Source organism: Amblyraja radiata, chromosome 18 (genome assembly GCF_010909765.2).
Source record: "Amblyraja radiata isolate CabotCenter1 chromosome 18, sAmbRad1.1.pri, whole genome shotgun sequence".
Taxonomy (NCBI): domain Eukaryota; kingdom Metazoa; phylum Chordata; class Chondrichthyes; order Rajiformes; family Rajidae; genus Amblyraja; species Amblyraja radiata.
Window position 1 is genome coordinate 21340751 of NC_045973.1, and position 18096 is coordinate 21358846.

The 18096-nt window shown below is 47.0% G+C and overlaps 1 protein-coding gene across 2 annotated transcripts in view; it reads left to right on the plus strand.

Moving 5' to 3' along the window:
* The first annotated feature begins 551 nt into the window (after positions 1 to 551).
* srgap3 (SLIT-ROBO Rho GTPase activating protein 3) overlaps positions 552 to 18096 on the plus strand; it is a 190716-nt gene continuing 173171 nt past the window's right edge. For both annotated transcript variants that reach the window (XM_033036793.1, XM_033036794.1), the window contains exon 1: positions 552 to 1215. In XM_033036793.1, coding sequence (XP_032892684.1) covers positions 1149 to 1215 — 67 coding nt within the window. In that variant the 5' untranslated portion in view covers positions 552 to 1148. The remainder of the gene's footprint in view (positions 1216 to 18096) is intronic.

The window sequence follows — 18096 nt, forward strand, 5'->3', positions numbered from 1 at the left end:
GTTGGAATCAGGCAAGTCGAGGAGAGGATTGGGAGGTGAGGATGCAGTGTAGGTGAACACGGATATGAAGTAAGGGGTAGGGAGTCGAGAAGGTAGGCAAGGGGTAGGGAGGCAGCGTTAATAGGAAGGGGTCGGAAGATAGAGAAAGCTGGCGGGGGGAGTACTTGGAGTGGCCCCGGGGTGGAAATGGATAATTTCATGTTAGGTCCATCGAAGTATGACCCTGACTGAGTAATGGTTGTGCAATGTGGCATTGATCTACACCCAGCCGCAGTTCGGCCTGGGTTTGAGGGCGACAGCGATCAGATGTTCCCCTCCGCCCTGCCCGCAGGTCCCGGGACAGCACGGACCTGGCCCCGGCCGGCTTTGCCCCCACCCCCTGCCTACTCTCCCCTACCCCTGTTCGCAAGCGGGGTTGGTGGGAGTAAAGGAGTATATGAGGGAGGGGTGCGGCAAGTGCGGGGTGGGCGTGGAGTCACATTGTTCCTGGCTCCCCATGTAATTCAGAGCGCGTCCTGTAGGATACCGCTTCTCCCAAGGACTTGATTCGGGTGGGAGGAGCTTCTGCCTGCGGTAACCAAACACTCGGGCTTCAGACATCTTTTCTCTGTCCCCCCTTCCCCTTCACTCAAATGCAGTTCGGCTGCTCTGCAACGGATTAAGTTACGGTCGGGAGACTCCGTGACCCAGGGGAAAGCGGAGCGGGATGAGAGGCTGCGGGCAAGCCGGAGGGGCCGGCCAGAACCGAGGCATTGAATCGCATCCCACCCGGATCCACACACAGTAGGGCAGATAGACAGATAGATGCGCGTTGTTTCTGCTGAGCTTGGACTCGGAAGGTTTATTTTGCGAAAAGATCTCCCGAGCCTGATAAATGATATGAATTCAGGCACGGAGGAGCATTGAAGTGTGTGTTTACAGATTCCTGCCGCACTCGACCAGGCGGGCAACGGAGGGGACGGCGAAGGAGGAGGTGTGTTTTTTCCCCCAATCAATATCAAAGCGTGAAACCGACACGGAGTGTGGTTTGGAGGCAGTCCTGATCTCTCACTCACACACACACACACACACACACACACACAACGCTCCGGCTTCCCAACCTGAAGCTGAACTGAAGCGGAGTTAGACTTGCTCACGAACTGACCAGAATGTCATCTCAAGGAAGATTCAAAAAGGACAAAGAGATCACCACAGAATACGAGACCCAAGTCAAAGGTCAGTTCCAAAGTATTGCCTATTATTGCCGCGGAATGGGAACAGACGAGGTGGATTTGTAGCCGGGACGCTAACTACCTGGTTAGTGGGCACGCGAGTTGGGAGAAATATCGGCCCGGGCTTCTTTCTTCGTGCGGGGAGGAGGGTCGTATTTCAGAACTGCATTGCAGTGTGTAGGGAGAGCTGGGGACTGCCAGAAGCGACGGCAGGCGAGCGGAAGGCTGCGCTGCATAACGCTCACTGTCACACACGCTGCCTGTCACGTCGGAGGCACTTTGATCGATGCTGCCCTTCCCTTCCCAGTCCTCCAACCCTCTCTCTCTCTACCATCATCTTTCTGTTTAGCAAAAATGACGGCCAGAATTCTCCCACATTGCGAGAAATTCTCTCTTTTAATAACTTTTAATAAATATATTTGTGTGTGTGTGAATATATATATATATATGTGTGTGTGAGTGTTTAAATATAGATTATATATATGTGTGCGCATATGTATATGTATGTGTATATAATATATATATTTAAGGTAGACACAAAATGCTGGAGTAACTCAGCGGGACAGGCAGCATCTTTGGAGAGAAGGAATGGGTGACGTTTCGGGTCGAGACCCTTCTTCAGATATGTGTGTGTGTGTGTGTGTAAAAAGATTGTTGGACATTTGCATCAATTTAACCCGTAGCTGATGAGTTATGAGTTGGGCAGGAAGAATTGTTGAGCTGGATCTCTCCCTCTCGCCCAGGTTTACCAACAGCCTCTCGACACCTGGCATTTCTAATGCTCCTCCCGCGGAGAGACTCTCAGCTCAGACGCAGCGCCCCTGACACTGATCCCATTCCCAGGCCATTTCCCCCGTTCCCAGTGGAAGTCGCGGATGTCAGGAGAGACCCCTCATTGTTCAGCTCCCACTGTCGTTCTCAGACCACCTCCCTCCCTCCCTCTCCGCCTGAGCGCAACGAGGGTTGGGCTGAAGAATGTGCGCCCTCTCTCTCCTCGATAAAAATCCCGCGCCTAGTTCCAGTTGCAGCCGTGCGGGGAGTGTGTGGCCAGCGCTCTCCCACTGCGCACACCCTCACGCTAGAGGATCGTTGCAGCGAGGAAAGCCGGCGGTGCTGGCCGACGCCTCTCCCCTCGATACAGTTGGTTTCTCAGCTGTTTCTAAAACAAATTCACTGGGATATGGGATTACAGCTGTTTGATCTCAGTGCCTTACGTTCTCTTCCCGCCCTTCCCCTCCCCTCTCTTTCTCCTCCCCTCTCTTTCTTAACCCCTCTCCCCACCCTCCCTTTCACTCCACGCCACTTCCCCCCCTCTCTCTCTCCACCTCTCCTTCCTTCTGTCCACCCCTCCTTCCCTCTCTCCACCCCTCCTTCCCTCTCCCCATCTTCCCTCCATTGCACCACCCTCGCCATCCCTAATTCTCCCTCCCTCCCCTACCCCTTCCCTCCCAACCCCGTGCCCTCCTACATCCTCTCTCCCCCTGCCACCCCTCTCCCTCTCCTTACCTCTCCCTCTCCCCTCCCTTACCAAACCCCTCCAACTACACTCCACACTCTCTTCCCCTCCCTTCCATTCCCCCTTCCCTCTCCCTTCACCTTTCCCTCTCCCATGCCCCTCTCCTGACATGGCCTTGCTTTTAAACTCTTGCTTTATTTTCATGTCTGTAAAGGCTCCCCTACAGTTTTCTGTTTTGGAGAGGCGAAGGTGAGGCAAAGATGGTGAGTTGTGAGGGTGTAGGTAGTGTGGTGTGTAACTCCACTTTGTGTATGGATGGGAGTGGGGTCTGGAGTGCAGCAGGAATGTCTGTCCAATGCCGCTTCCCCTCTCTCAGGATGATGATTTACAGAGGGAATTAGTGCTGATGGTGCAGAGAGAATAAGCTTCCTTTGTCGCTGACAGCTCCCTGCACCTGGGACGTAATATTCGGGCCCCAAGGTTCCAGGATGTTGCCGGTGATGAATAACAGCCAGAGAAGAGGTGCTGAGACATAACGAGAAAGGTCAAGGCTCAGTGCTCAGAATAGAGGTGGTACATTTGTTTTACAGTGCATTCAGAAAGTATTCAGACCCCTTCACTTTTTCCACATTTTGTTACATTACAGCCTTATTCTAAAATGGATTAAATTCGTTTTTTTAAGATCAATCTACACACAATAAGCCATAATAAAAAAGTGAAAACAGGTGTCTAGAAATTTTTGCAAAGTAATTGAAAGGAAATTACTGAAATATCACATTTACATAAGTATTGAGACTCTTTACTCAGTACTTTGTTGAGGCACCTTTGGCAGCGATTACAGCCTCAAGTCTTCTTGGGTATGACGCTACAAGCTTGGCACAGCTGTATTTGGGTAATTTCTCCCATTCTTCTCTGCAGATCCTCTCAAGCTCTGTCAGGTTGGATGGGGAGCATCGATGCACAGCTATTTTCAGGTCCCTCCAGAGATGTTCGATCAGGTTCAAGTCTGGGCTCTGCTTGGGCCACTCAAGGACATTCACAGACTTGTCACAAAGCCACTCCTGCATTGTCTTGGCTGTGTGCTTAGGGTCGTTGTCCTTTTGGAAGGTGAACCTCCGCCCCAGTCTGAGGTCCAGAACGCCCTGGATCAAGGATCTCTCTGTACTTTGCTCCGTTCATCTTTCCCTTGATCCTGACTAGTCTCCCAGTTCCTGCCACTGAAAAATATCCTCACAGCGTGATGCTGCCACCACCATGCTTCACAATAGGTATGGTATTGGCCAGGTGATGAGCGGTGCCTGGTTTCTTCCAGACACGATACTTGGCATTCAGGCCAAAGAGATCAATCTTGGTTTCATCAGACCAGAGAATCTTGTCTCTCATGCCTTTTGGCAAACTCCAAGCAGGCTGTCATGTGCCTTTTACTGAGGAGTGGCTTCCATCTGGCCACTCTGCCCTAAAGGCCTGATGGTGGAGTGCTGCAGATATAGTTGTCCTTCTGGAAGGTTCTCCCATCTCCACAGAGGAACTCTGGAGCTCTGTCAGAGTGATCATTGGGTTCTTGGTCACCTCCTTGACCAAGGCCCTTATCCCCCGATTGCTCAGTTTGGCCGGGCGACCAGCTCTATGAAGAGTCCTGGTGGTTCCAAAGTTCTTCCAGAATGACAGAGGCCACTGTGCTCTTCAGGACCTGCAATGCTGCAGAGATTGTTTATACCCTTCCCCAGATCTGTGTCTTGACACAATCCTACCTCCCATTAACAAACCATTGGCCCACCAGTCTCTGCTAATCATCAGGCACTTATTTGTACTACTTGTGCACCACTCCCACTTTATCTCCGTAAATGGAAGTCCAGGGAGCTGGGACAATTAACCGAATGTTACTGGTACAAAAGATGATGGCATCTTTATTTTAAAATGCATTGGTAGGTCATTTGGAAACCCCAAATACTGTTCCCAGCATAGATTTCAACAGAGATTTCAATGGTTCTTGGTTTCTTGGTCCTCCAAAATATTCCAAATTCCAAAATATTCCAAATGGAATTTAAACTGGAGGTGCCCAACTTTTAAAGGCTGAAGAAAATATTTAATGAATGACAAGCCAACCAACCAACCATGATTAATACATTAGATGTTAGTGTGTTATCTTGGTTATCAAAAGCCTTTGAACTGGTAACATTTAGTAGCCTGGTAAAAGGGTGGAGCTTGCTGGAGCCAGGACTTCTAATTAGTACCATGCACTTAAAAGCAACGTTAATAGACAATCATTCTAGATTTTTTTATAATGCTTTGAGCAGTAAATATTGGTCCTGGCACCAGCTATAACTCCTGGTCTCCCTCAATATCTCACCACAGAATTGGTTTGCATCCACATGAGAGGGTAGATTGGATCCAGTTTAATAGTAAGATTAAACGAGAACTTACCAGTTTGAAGTTTGATCTGTATTTTATGAGGAGTTACGATGAGGGATTACGTGAAGAACCCGCTCAGCACGCATGCGCGGCATACTTCAAAGCAGCGGTGTGGAATCACAGAAAGACACAGTTATTGAAATAAACATAGTAAAGAAAAGGAGACCTGTTATCAGTTTGACCCATATTATTGAGGGTGGGAGCGGAGGGCACGTAATCCCTCATCGTAACTCCTCATAAAATACAGATCAAACTTCAAACTGGTAAGTTCTCGTTTAATCTTACTATTTTTACTTCGGAGTCACGTGAGTGACTACGTGAAGATTTTAAAGCTCTGTGATTTCAAACCGTGTAACAGTTAATACTTCACTCGCTGCCGAAGTAATTCGAGGAAGGAAGTATGTTATCGTAATCAACCATGAATCTGTTTGTAAAAACAATAATGGTGTTATTAACAACAAGACCAAATGCTCCCCCGGGCTTAAATTATATATTTTTTGCAGATTCTTTTCTGCAAACGACACAGATTCTGTCAGTGTTCAAGATGGAACTGCAGATGCTGGAAGTTCGAAGGTACACAAAAATGCTGGAGAAACTCAGCGGGTGCAGCAGCATCTATGGAGCGAAGGAAATAGGCGATGTTTTGGGCCGAAACCCTTCTTCAGACTGATGGGGGGTGGGGGGGAGAAGGAAGGAAAAAGGGAGGAGGAGGAGCCCGAGGGCGGGGGGATGGGAGGAGACAGCTCGAGGGTTAAGGAAGGGGAGGAGACAGCAAGGGCTAGCAAAACTTGGAGAATTCAACGTTCATGCCATCCGGACGCAAGCAACCCAGGCGGAATATGAGGTGCTGTTCCTCCAATTTCCGGTGTTGCTCACTCTGGCAATGGAGGAGACCCAGGACAGAGAGGTCGGATTGGGAATGGGAGGGGGAGTTGAAGTGCTGAGCCACCGGGAGTTCAGGTAGGTTATTGCGGACTGAGCGGAGGTGTTCGGCGAAACGATCGCTCAACCTCCGCTTAGTCTCCCCGATGTAAATCAGCTGACATCTAGAGCAGCGGATGCAGTAGATGAGGTTGGAGGAGATACAGGTGAACCTTTGTCGCACCTGGAATGACTGCTTGGGTCCTTGAATGGAGTCGAGGGGGGAGGTGAAGGGACAGGTGTTGCATTTCTTGCGGTTGCAACGGAAAGTGCCCGGGGAGGGGGTGGTACAGGAGGGAAGGGAAGAATTGACAAGGGAGTTGCGGAGGGAACGGTCTTTGCGGAAGGCAGACATAGGGGGAGATGGGAAGATGTGGCGAGTGGTGGGGTCACGTTGGAGGTGGCGGAAATGGCGGAGGATTATTTGTTGTATTTGCCGGCTGGTGGGGTGAAAGGTGAGGACTAGGGGGACTCTGCCCTTGTTGCGAGTGCGGGGATGGGGAGAGAGAACAGTGTTGCGGGGTATGGATAAGACCCTGGTGCGAGCCTCATCTATGGTGGCGGAGGGGAATCCCCGTTCCCTGAAGAACGAGGACATTTCTGATGCCCTGGTGTGGAACGTCTCATCCTGGGAGCAGATGCGGCGTAGGCGGAGGAATTGGGAGTAGTGGATGGAGTCTTTACAGGGGGCAGGGTGGGAAGACGTGTAGTCCAGATAGCCATGTGAGTCAGTTGGTTTGTAGTGTATGTCAGTCAGAAGTCTGTCCCCTGCGATGGAGATGGTGAGGTCAAGGAATGGTAGGGAAGTGCCGGAAATGGTCCAGGTGTATTGGAGTGCCGGATGGAAGTTGGTGGTGAAGTGGATGAAGTCAGTCAGTTGTGTGTGGGTGCAGGAGGTGGCCCCAAAGCAGTCGTCAATGTAACGGAGGTAGGGGTCGGGGATGGGGCCCTGGTACGTATTGAACAAGGATTGTTCAACGTACCTGACAAAGAGGCAGGCGTAGCTGGGGCCCATGTGTGTGCCCATAGCTACGCCTTGTGTTTGGAGGAAATGGGAGGAGTCAAACGTAAAGTTGTTGAGGGTGAGGACCAACTCCGCTAGGCGGGGGAGGGTGTCAGTGGCTGCGTATAGGTTGCTCCTCTGGTCGAGGAAGAACCGGAGGGCTTTGAGGCCATCCTGGTGGGGGATGGAGGTGTAGAGTGACTGGACATCCATGGTGAAGATGAGGGGGTGAGGGCCTAGAGAGTGGAAGCGTGGAGGCGGCGGAGAGTGTCTGAGGTGTCTAGAACATAGGTGGGAAGGGATTTGACCAAGGGGGGTAGTATGGAGTCAAGGTATGTGGAGATGAGTTCGGTGGGGCACGAACAAGCAGAGACAATGGGTCTGCCGGGAGAGCCGGGTTTGTGGATTTTGGGGAGAAGGTAAAAACGGGCCGTGCGGGGCTGGGGAACGATGAGGTTGGAAGCTTGGTCAGGCAGGGCGTGGGAATTGATGAAGTCGGTGATGGTGCTAGATATGGTGGCCTGGTGCTCGTCAGTGGGGTCATGGTCCAAGGGTAAGTAGGAGGAGGTGTCCGAGAGTTGGCGCGTGGCCTCAGCTTTGTAGAGATCGACGCGCCAGACCACCACGGCACCTCCCTTGTCAGCTGGTTTGATAACCCAATCTGGGTTTTTGCGAAGTGATTCAATGGCAGTGCGTTCAGGGGGGGAGAGATTGGAGTGAGACAGGGGAGTGGAGAAGTTGAGGCGGTTGACGTCGCGGCGGCAGTTAAACCGCACATGTCCAGCACAGATTCTGTCAGTAGTTTGTTATAAAAGTTTGGAACGTATACTCCCTAGACCACCCTGCTGTAGCCAGGATGTGGTCCATAGGCTCGTCCATCCTCTTTGTCACTGACGTGGAAGCTGTCCTGGTGGAATAAAATTTATACACGTTAGTATTTACTCCAGGAACTCCCAGTACCTGCTTGAGCCACTAGAGATAGTTTAGCTTGTCACCCGACCATGAGGTTTATTGTGGCTGACCCATATGCTTTTTCCTCTCCCTCGGTATTGCTTATTGTGTCGATGTAGATCTCTAAGTGGGTCATGACTCATAAAACGTGGTTCAGGTGGGTATGCCCGGAATTCCATGACTGGGCCTGATGTTCCTGGTCTGTTCTGTTTGGCCAGCCCTTGAATGGGAAATGTGACACTATCTGGTGTTATAACCATGTTGTCCAATCGCAGTAGATGGGAGAACTGGCTCTTTGTGTTGAGGTAAGGCCACCAGCATGTCCATCTTCAGGCTGTTCCAGGGTGAGGGACCTGGCTGGTGATCATCCCCTAAGGTATGTCAGGACTTCACTGACATCCCAATTTGGGTGTACCTATTTCTGGGGAATGGATTGAATATACCTCTCCTGTATCTGATCACCAGTGAGTGGTACCCTTTGCCCTGCTGTCGTGCCCAAGTTGAGTAGGCTGACAGAACATTTCCTTCATTGTGGTGAAGACCTGCCAGGAACTCCAGTACAGGTTTTTGTTGTAGTTGAATGTGTAGTTCCTGTTTTTGAACAGTTTCCCATTTCTTGATGTTCGTCAGGTATGTTCCCTAGTGGATATGCGACGGAGTGCTGTCATCATGTTGATAGTGCTGTCTGATCCAAGCACAGCAGTGGTCTTCCCAATTCTGCAATTCTTTTAATGACCATGTCGAGGACCACTGGGAACCATGCCTGTGGACTTAGTCCACTGTATTTTGCGTAGTACCCGACTGATGAAGCCGTAGTACCTATTGAAGAGGTAGAAGGAAGGGAGAACATAGATATTAGATTCCCCCCCCCCCCCCCCTCAATACGCGGGAATGTATCCATCGCCGCTGCCTTGAGATGGTTTCATGCGACGTAGGTTAGTACGTGGCGATTTAATTGAATATAAGGAAATCGATATCTGGTGTCCATATTGCTTAGTAATTTCAGCAAATATTTTTGGTTTAAATGTTTGTTTACAGCATTTAGCTCACCTGAATAGGTAAGTTACTGATGGTCAAACATGTTTGACGACATACGGTTACCAATTGTTAATAAATTGTCACCTAATATCGATGTTCTTCGCCCAAGTGGTTTGGTATATGCCACCACTGTGATGTTGTTAACTTATAAACGAACATGCAAAATGGTGCATTACTGAGCAAATGCTTCACTAGAAGTAAGTCATTTGATATATAACACGTTTAAGTCGACTCGCATTGGCACTAAGTATTACAAGCTCAGTAACACATCAGGACACATAAGATGTTACTCAACTCAGGTGGAAGTGTACAAACATAATCCTTCCTATGCAGATGAATTCCATGATAACACTCCAGATTAGTCCATTTGCCACCATATTACAGGTATGGAATATAGTTTGAACATTAGTATCTCAGCTCATAGGCAGGTACAATGTTCAGTAGCTGGTAATGCTGCTACTATCCCAATTACTTTGCCACGTAGTTGATTGGTGGTTAAATGTTACCATAACTGATAGCATTAATGAATACCAGATAGACAATGTTGTGGATGGTCAACGTAAATATCTGGATATATGACAGAGCCCGCTAAATAAGTTAGTAGCTAATGCAGCTAATAAAGCTATATCCAAGGATAGTCTGTCGTCAATATATAGACATGCCATGACGGAATGTTCCTTAAGTGTCAGGGCTGGTTTGAATTCTGGAATGGTCTCGGCTTATATGCCAATTCAATACTCAAATCAAGTTTATTTGTCACATACACGCGAGATGTGCAGTGAATGAAAAATGGCAATGCTCCCCATGGTTACCCCATCCAGGTAATTGTGGTATATCCGAAAACTTATATAAAAAGGTACTGAATAGTATGCATCTTCAAAGTCGATGTCTACCATAAAGTATCCTTGGATCCATGGTAGGAGTTACAAATCCCATAAGTGGGTATACATGGTGAAATACTCAAGTGGTTAATCAATGATGGTGCGACATTCATCATCGTGGGAGGGTAGACCCCTTGGGGTGCTTGCTGAATTGGTGGCAAGATATTAATTCTATTCCCCTTGAATATATTTTTTGGTATATAACTACCAAGAGTAATAGCTTCCTAACCAGGCGTGATTCACCCACCCCTTGTTAGTACAAACCCTTCACCTTTATGTGATGGTAGGAACCATACTTATCTGTCTTCATTGTTGTTTTCTTCGGTTTCTGGTTCCTTGTTCTTGTAGGGACGATGTTTGTTGGGGGGTGGCGCATTTTCCATGGGGTCTGCTGTGGGCCCTGGCCTAAAAGGTTTACGGGATTGGCATGCAGGCCCCGAGCTTTCACCAGTACCATGAGGTATACACCCCTGGTGGACGCGTAGAGGTACTGCTGTCTGGTTTAGTGTGGTGCTCATTCCAGACTCTGCCCTCTTGTGCCGAATAGTTTGAACACTTCGTCCAATTTTTAGGACTGGTTTGGTAAGTGCCAGGTAGCAGGATCTGTGGTTGTGAGGTCAGCGTTCTCACAGTCCTGTGAATCTGTTGCCTGCTTGAACGCAATGTCGCGCATGCGTGCTGAGCGGGTTCTTCACGTAGTCACTCACGTGACTCTGAAGTAAAATGTGTGTCTCCATATGCAACCCTCAAGGTGGTGCATTGGAATGTTAGCCCAAATCCTGTGCTCAGCATTCTGCACTGGGGTAACATGCAACCTCCCAAATGAGACTGGAGTGCTATCCACTGAACCACAGTTCAATCCACTAGAATGGTACAGGATTGATTTGTTTAATAACTGGATCAATTACTTGTAATAGCATAGTACAATATTAAGCAGCGGTACCTTGTCTCTATGGCACTATTTTCGTCTTTGAGCCGTTGAGTAGTTTACAATGGATGGCAAAGATTGGTGTTAATGAATGAATGAAGAGTTACAAAATGGCTTGCGTGGCAACAGTTGACTGTACTGCTGGTCTCCAGCACTGACACATCTGTTAGTTTGTGTGTGAAAGTATATCTAGGTAAGACAACAGCTGACACCAGTCAGATTCTATGAAGACAAAATGCAAGTTAATGCTTCATGTAAGGGCTCTTTATCAGACCATGGCAACATCAACAATAAAATGCATTTATATTGCAAGGAAAAAGTGCTAACTTGTTTGAAGGGACTTGACCTGAAAACATGAAACTGTCTGTTTATCTTTTACAGAAAGTGAAATATTGAAACTGTTGAGTATTTTCAGATGGAGCATTATACTTTCATTATTTGTTATTACAATTTTAACCCTTCTTTGGGGACAGTTTTAAAATGTTACTGTCTGCTCTGAAAACTGTGGAGTGAAGGAAAGGTTTGTAGGATGAATTAATTGGTGAAAAGCATTAGCTTTTAGTGGCAACTCAGGGACTATTTATACATGGATGACTGGAGAGAAAGGTTAATGCATGTTTACAAAGAAATCATTTCTACGTGGAGCCTTCCATAATGTAAGGACAAAACAAAGTTTTATTTCAAAAATGTACTTTATTCATCATCATATACAGTAACTGTAATTGATATGCCTTCCACTTGTTCACTCTACCAGCATTCCAATACATAGCCTTACAATGTATCAACACCACTCATGTTTCTTCCTTAAACAATGCGCTTGAAAGGTTGTTCCACCTCAGTATCCAGTGGTCGTAGGACCCTAGTCTGTGGTCCCTCTGGATTATGACCACAGACTTCTGAGGCAAGAGAGATACAGCCTAGCCAAGAGAGCACAGTGATGAGAATCAGAAAGCACTCGATCCTGAAATGGGACCAAATCTTTGATAGGTTTCAGGCAGTGTGTATGCTCGGCAAACACTGTCGCAGTGTACCAAACGGCATTGCTGCCTACAGGATGGGTCACAAAGATAAGGACATAAGCAAGAACATAAGAAACAGGGGCAGGAGGTGGCCCTATGTGTCTGATCCTCCATTCAACACAATCATGGAGAATCTTCAATCTCCACATCACTCACCTGGTCCGTCCATGTCCCTTGTTTTCCATAATGTCCAAACATGTATTGATCTCTTGGAAGCAATTACTCAATGACTGAAACTTCCGGATGGGGAATTGCAAAGATTTGCTTTGTCTTTTTGGTACAGTCATTTGTTTTTTCTCGTGAATGGATGACCCCTTATTTTGTGACTGGGACCCTTAGTTCTTAACTCCCAAATCAAAGGATAAAAACACTATCCCATTTCCATGTCGTCTTACAAGAATTGAAATAATTTAATGTGTTTGCATTGGTGTTGCCAATAGCTGATGGGATTCAGAGCATCTCCTGTTTCTGTCTGAGTACAGCCCTGTGAACAGGCAAATAAAAAAATTGGCTTAAAATCCTGGATGAATGACACACCCCCATTTGAGATCCCTTACTGAAGAATCATGTTGTAAACCCCAATGAATGATAAACCTGGACCCCAAAGCGATGGAATTCCCCCAGAATTTCAACGATCAATGGGATTAATGCAAGAGGGGGTGCACTTGTAAGGAATTTCAGGGGGTTGTGGAGAGTAGATGGTGCATGTTCCAGAACTACATCTATATTATTGTGTTTGCAGAGAATCAAGGCAGGTGCTGACAATGGAATTTATAGGAGACAGTGCAATGAGTCTTGATTTCAACACTAGCGTACACAGTTAAGTGTCAGGTTGCTGCCTTGATGAGGCAGGAGCAGTCAGCTCAGAGGACTCCCCACAGTAGTATTAGTGGATTTTTTTAAACTAAGGGCCTTCTGACTGAATCCCTGGAGCGCAAGCTCTGATGGTAATGAAACTGAGATTGTTCATCACAAAGTACTGAATTATCCGATTATTGAATTTCCCTCCACCTATTTAACACAGACTCCAATCACTCTTCAATGTAGACTCCAATTCCTTACATTATGAATATGAGTGTGGTATTGACAGATGCTCAGACATGCTGGGGTGAATGGTCCATTTCTTTGGCACATAGTTCTATGGTGCACTTCAGTGCCACATCACGTCAGGTATCACCAAATCCTTTTGTGATATGGATTTTAATATAAGTTCAGAGATTCTCTTAGGATTTGTGCAAGGATCTTTAGTTATTTTATTTGTGGTTTAATTTATTAGTTTATTGTCACGTGTACCAGGGTACAGAGAAAAGCTTTTTTGTTGCGCGCTATCCTGTCAGGGGAAAGACTATACATGATTACAATCAAGCCATCCACAATGTACACATACAGGTATAAGGGAATAATGCTTAATACAAGTCAAAGTCCGATTACAGATAGTCCGAGGGTCTCCAATGAGGTAAATGGTAGCTCAGGACCGCTCTCTAGTTGGTGATAGGATGGCTCAGTTGCCTGATAAGAGCATGAAGAAACTGTCCCTGAATCTGGAGATATGCATTTTCACGCTTCTGTACCTCTTGCCTGATCAATAGACAATAGGTACAGGAGTAGGCCATTCGGCCCTTCGAGCCAGCATCGCCATTCAATGTGATCATTGCTGATCATCCCCAATCAGTACCCCGTTCCTGCCTTCTCCCCATATCCCCTGATTCCGCTATCTTTAAGAGCCCTATCGAGCTCTCTCTTGAAAGCATCCAGAGAACCTGCCTCCACCGCCCTCTGAGGCAGAGAATTCCACAGATTCAGAGGAGGGGAGTAGTGGGAATTGCCAAGGCAGCATGAGATGTAGATGGAGTCTACACACGGTTGGGATCTTAGTTGGCAGATGCAAGAGATTGCAGTTGCTACAATCTGGAGCAAAAAACAAACTCCTGGAGGGGCTCAGTATGTTGAGCAGCATCTGTGGGGAATCCTGATACAGGGTCTCAACCTGAAACATAGACAACTTATTTTCCCCCACAAGTGCTGCTGAGTTCCTGTAGCAGTTTGTTTTTTTGTTTTTCCTTGGGGATAAATTAGTTCAAAGATGTCACATTTTCAGCATCCAGTGTGGGCTGCGAGGTCATCACCGAGTAAAGTCAGTAAATTAATTTGCATTGGGCTGGTTTTATTTCAGCAATGTACAATTATTTTTCTTCCCCCATGAGTAAAGCACCATACTGAGCATTTCCACATTGTTTTGTATCAAGTCAACCTGACTCACCCTTTACCTCCCCTCTCGACTCCATCCAAGGACCCAATCCGTCTTTCCAGGTGAGGCAGAGGTTCACCTGCAACTCCTCCAACCTCATCTACTGCATCTGCTGCTCCAGGTGTCAACTTCTCTACATCGGCAAGACCAAGCGCAGGCTCGGCGATCGCTTCGCTCAACACCTCCACTCAGTCCATCTTAAGCAACCTGATCGCCTGGTTGCTTTGCACTTCAACTCCCCCTCCCATTCCCAATCTGACCTTTCTGTCCTGGGCCTCCTCCATTGCCCGAGTGAGGCCCAGCACAAATTGGAGGAACAGCACCTCATCTTTCACTTGGGTAGTTTACACCCCAGCGGTATGAACGTTGTCTTCTCTAATTTTAGATAACCCTTGCCTTCTCCCTCCTTTCCCTCCCCCTTCCCCATCTCAGTTCTCCCACGTCCTACTTCCTTTCTTTTTCCCGCCCCCCTCCCCCCAACATCAGTCTGAGGAAGGGTCTCGACCCGAAACATCGGCAATTCCTTCTCTCCATAGATGCTGCCTCACCCGCTGAGTTTCTCCAGCATTTTTTGTCTACCTTCGATTTTTCCAGCAACTGCAGTTTTTTCTTAAACACCCTACTCACTGGTCATCTGTTGTCAGCCCCAATTTGTTCTGGCCTTTCCACACCTCCAGTTTTATTCTGGGAATTAACCTTGTAAACCTTGCCATCCTGGGAATTAACCTTGTAAACTTACGCTGCACTCCCTCAATAGCTAGAATGTCCTTCCTCAAATTAGGGGACCAAAACTGTACACAATACTCCAGGTGTGGTCTCACTCAGGCTCTGTACAACTGCAGAAGGACCTCTTTGCTCCTATATTCGTGCTGGAGTGACTCAGCGGGTCAGGCAGGATCTCTGGAGATCTGCCAGTCTGGGGAAGGGCCCTAACCCGAATCATCACCCATCATTTTTGTCCAGAGATGCTGCCTGACTCACTGAATTACTGAGCACTTTGTGTCTATCTTTGGTATAAACCAGCATCCGCAGTTCCTTGTTTTCATGATCACCCACACCAGCTCATATCCAACCTCCCACTCCCTCTTAGCCTCTGATCACTTACGCCTTCTCGGACTCAATCTCCATTTGCGAACCAGCTCGCCTCCTCTCGAAAACATTGACAGTGTAACTGGATCCCACTCCATCATTCCACTTTGCCTCCCTGATTCCTCTACTCTCTCAGCCCTCAGTGAGAAGTAAGGTGGTGAGTCTCACAGAGGGACTGCCCCACACTACCCCACACCCTGCCTACTGCTCTGGTTGGGCCTGTGGCTGACATACTGACCACAGTTGGAAGCGGATACTGGGGGGCACGGTTTAGAACATACAACTGTGCTTATCCCATTCTGATATGCCTGAGACCTGTAGCACCACTAAGAACAATTCCAATGCCGTGTGCCTGTAACAATGAGCCTTCCACACCTACACTCACTGGAGTGGTGCCAATCCTCGGAGCTAGTGCGAAAATGTTCAACTATGGCACACACATTCCAGAACCTCATTTGCAAACTGCAGCACCACTAAGAACAGAAAGACTTTTTGCCTGCGTTTGGAGGCTGAGTTCCAAGATATCATCAATGCTTTCAATGAAATACACAAGGGAACAGGCCTCCCGATCAATGTCTGTCAGACTAAGGTCCTTGACCAAACTGCCTCTTCACACAGCCATCCCACATTCAAGTTTCAAGCATGAACCACTTCTCATATTGAGGGAGCCTCCGCCTGGTGACGAAATTCCCGTCACCTTCATTGAGCCAGCAGAGTCCTTGGTTGCGTTTAGAGATCAACATCTCATATCCAACATAAAACGTGTGGTGTTCTGGGCAGCATTGAGCCCGGCCCAATAATCTGTTGCTGAATCCATGGCTATCTTTAGCAAGCACCACAAGGCACTGGAAATATATCATCAATGTACACTCCACTAAAACCTCCGGTTCTGGAAAGGTAAATAAACCAGGATCAGTGCCTCTCCCAGGTTAACAGCACACATATGGAGCTCATAAGTACATTCATAACTGTCAGTCCCATTGAGTGGATTGTTTTGTTCAGGCATCGGACCCAAAATAGACATATGAGCATAAAAATCAGGAAAGGGTTGACCCTGCTCTGCATCTCATTATGTAGAAACAAGGAACTGCAGAAGCTGATTTACAAAACAACCCACAAAGTGCTGGAGTAACACATTGGGTCAGGCAGCATCTCTGGAGAATATGGGTAGGTATCGTTTCATGACAGGACCCTTCTTCAGACTCTCGGAATGAAGAAGGGTCGCATTATGATAATGATTGATCTTCTATATCTATAGCATTTACCAACATGGTCATCATATTCCTTGATTCTTTAATACACTGAAATCTATCAGTCTGTTCTAAATGAACATAATGACTGAGCCTCCACAGATTTCTGAGATACAGTACTCCAAGGTTTACCACCGTCCGAGTGGAGAAATGTCTCATCATCAAGTCAAGTCCAGTTGCGTTTATTACCAAGAATGTGTAGGAAGGAACTGCAGATGCTGGTTTGTACCGGATAGATACAAAATGCTGGAGTAACTCAGCGGGTCAGGCAGCATGGTTGTAGGAAAGTAGCTGTTCCTTAACCTGATGATGTGGGACTTCAGGCTTCTGTACCTCCTGCCTGACGGTAGCAGTGAGAAAAGGGTATTGCCTATTTGGTGGGGATCTTTGATGGTAGATGCTGACTTATTGAGGCATCGCCTTCTGTAGTTGCTTTCAATGCTGGGAAGGGCTGAGCCCGTGATGGACTGGACTGAGTCCACTACTCTCTGTAGCCTCTTATTTTGTAGAGCATTGCGAATGTGACACCTGTCCATGAAGCAACCAGTCAGGATACTTTACAACTATAGAATTTGTTCTAGTATTTGGTGACAAGCTTTAAACTTCTCAGATAATATCGCTGCTGGCATTCTGCCTTTGTGATTACATCTATGTATATCACAGTCCTAAATGGCCATCCCTTGAAACTGTGATCTGTGGTTCTAGACTTCTCAGTCATACAGTGATACAGTGTGGAAACAGGCCATTCGGCCCAACATGCCCACAGCAGCTAACAATGTCCCAGCTACACTAGTCCCATTTGCCTGCGCTTGGTCCATATCCCTCCAAATCTGTCTTATCCATGTACCTGTCTAATGGTTTCTTAAACGATGGGATAGTCCCAGCCTCAACTGCCTCCTCTGGCTGCTTGTTTCATACAACTGTGTGAAAAAGTTGCCCCTCGGATTCCTATTAAATCTTTTCACCTTCTTTTCACCTTCACCTTGAACCTATGTCCTCTGGTCCTCGATTACCCTACTTTGGGCAAAAGACTGTGCATCTACCCGATCTATTCCTCTCATGATTTTGGATACCTCTATAAGATCTCCCCTCATCTTTCTGCACTCAATGGAATAGTGACCCAGCATACTCAACTTCTCCCTATAGCTCACACCCTCTAGTCCTGGCAACATCCTCGTAAATCTTTTTGGACCTTTTCAAGCTTGACAATATCTTTCCTATAACATGGTGCCCAGAACTGAACACAATATTCTAAATGTAGTCTCACCAACGTCTTATACAACTACAACATGACCTCCCAACATCGATACTCAATACTCTGACTGATGAAGGCCAAAGTGCCAAAAGCCTTTTTGACCACTTTATCTATCTGCGACTCGACCTTCAAGGAACTATGCACCTGTCCTTTATGAATATTGTACATTTCAATGAAATCATTGTTCCAAAATCTATTTGGAACTTACAGTTCTAGTGTACTCAATTTCTCCTGACATACAAACCTGTCATCTCTGGAACAAATTGATTAAATCTTTGTTGCACTCTCAATAACAGGTATATCCTTTGTGTTAAGAGATTACAACTGTGCACAGTACTTCATGTGTGGTCTTACCAACCCCATAGACCATAAACCCGTTTAGGAATGGCAATTCTCCTGCGACAATTATCTCAACCCTAATTGTACTTTGTAAC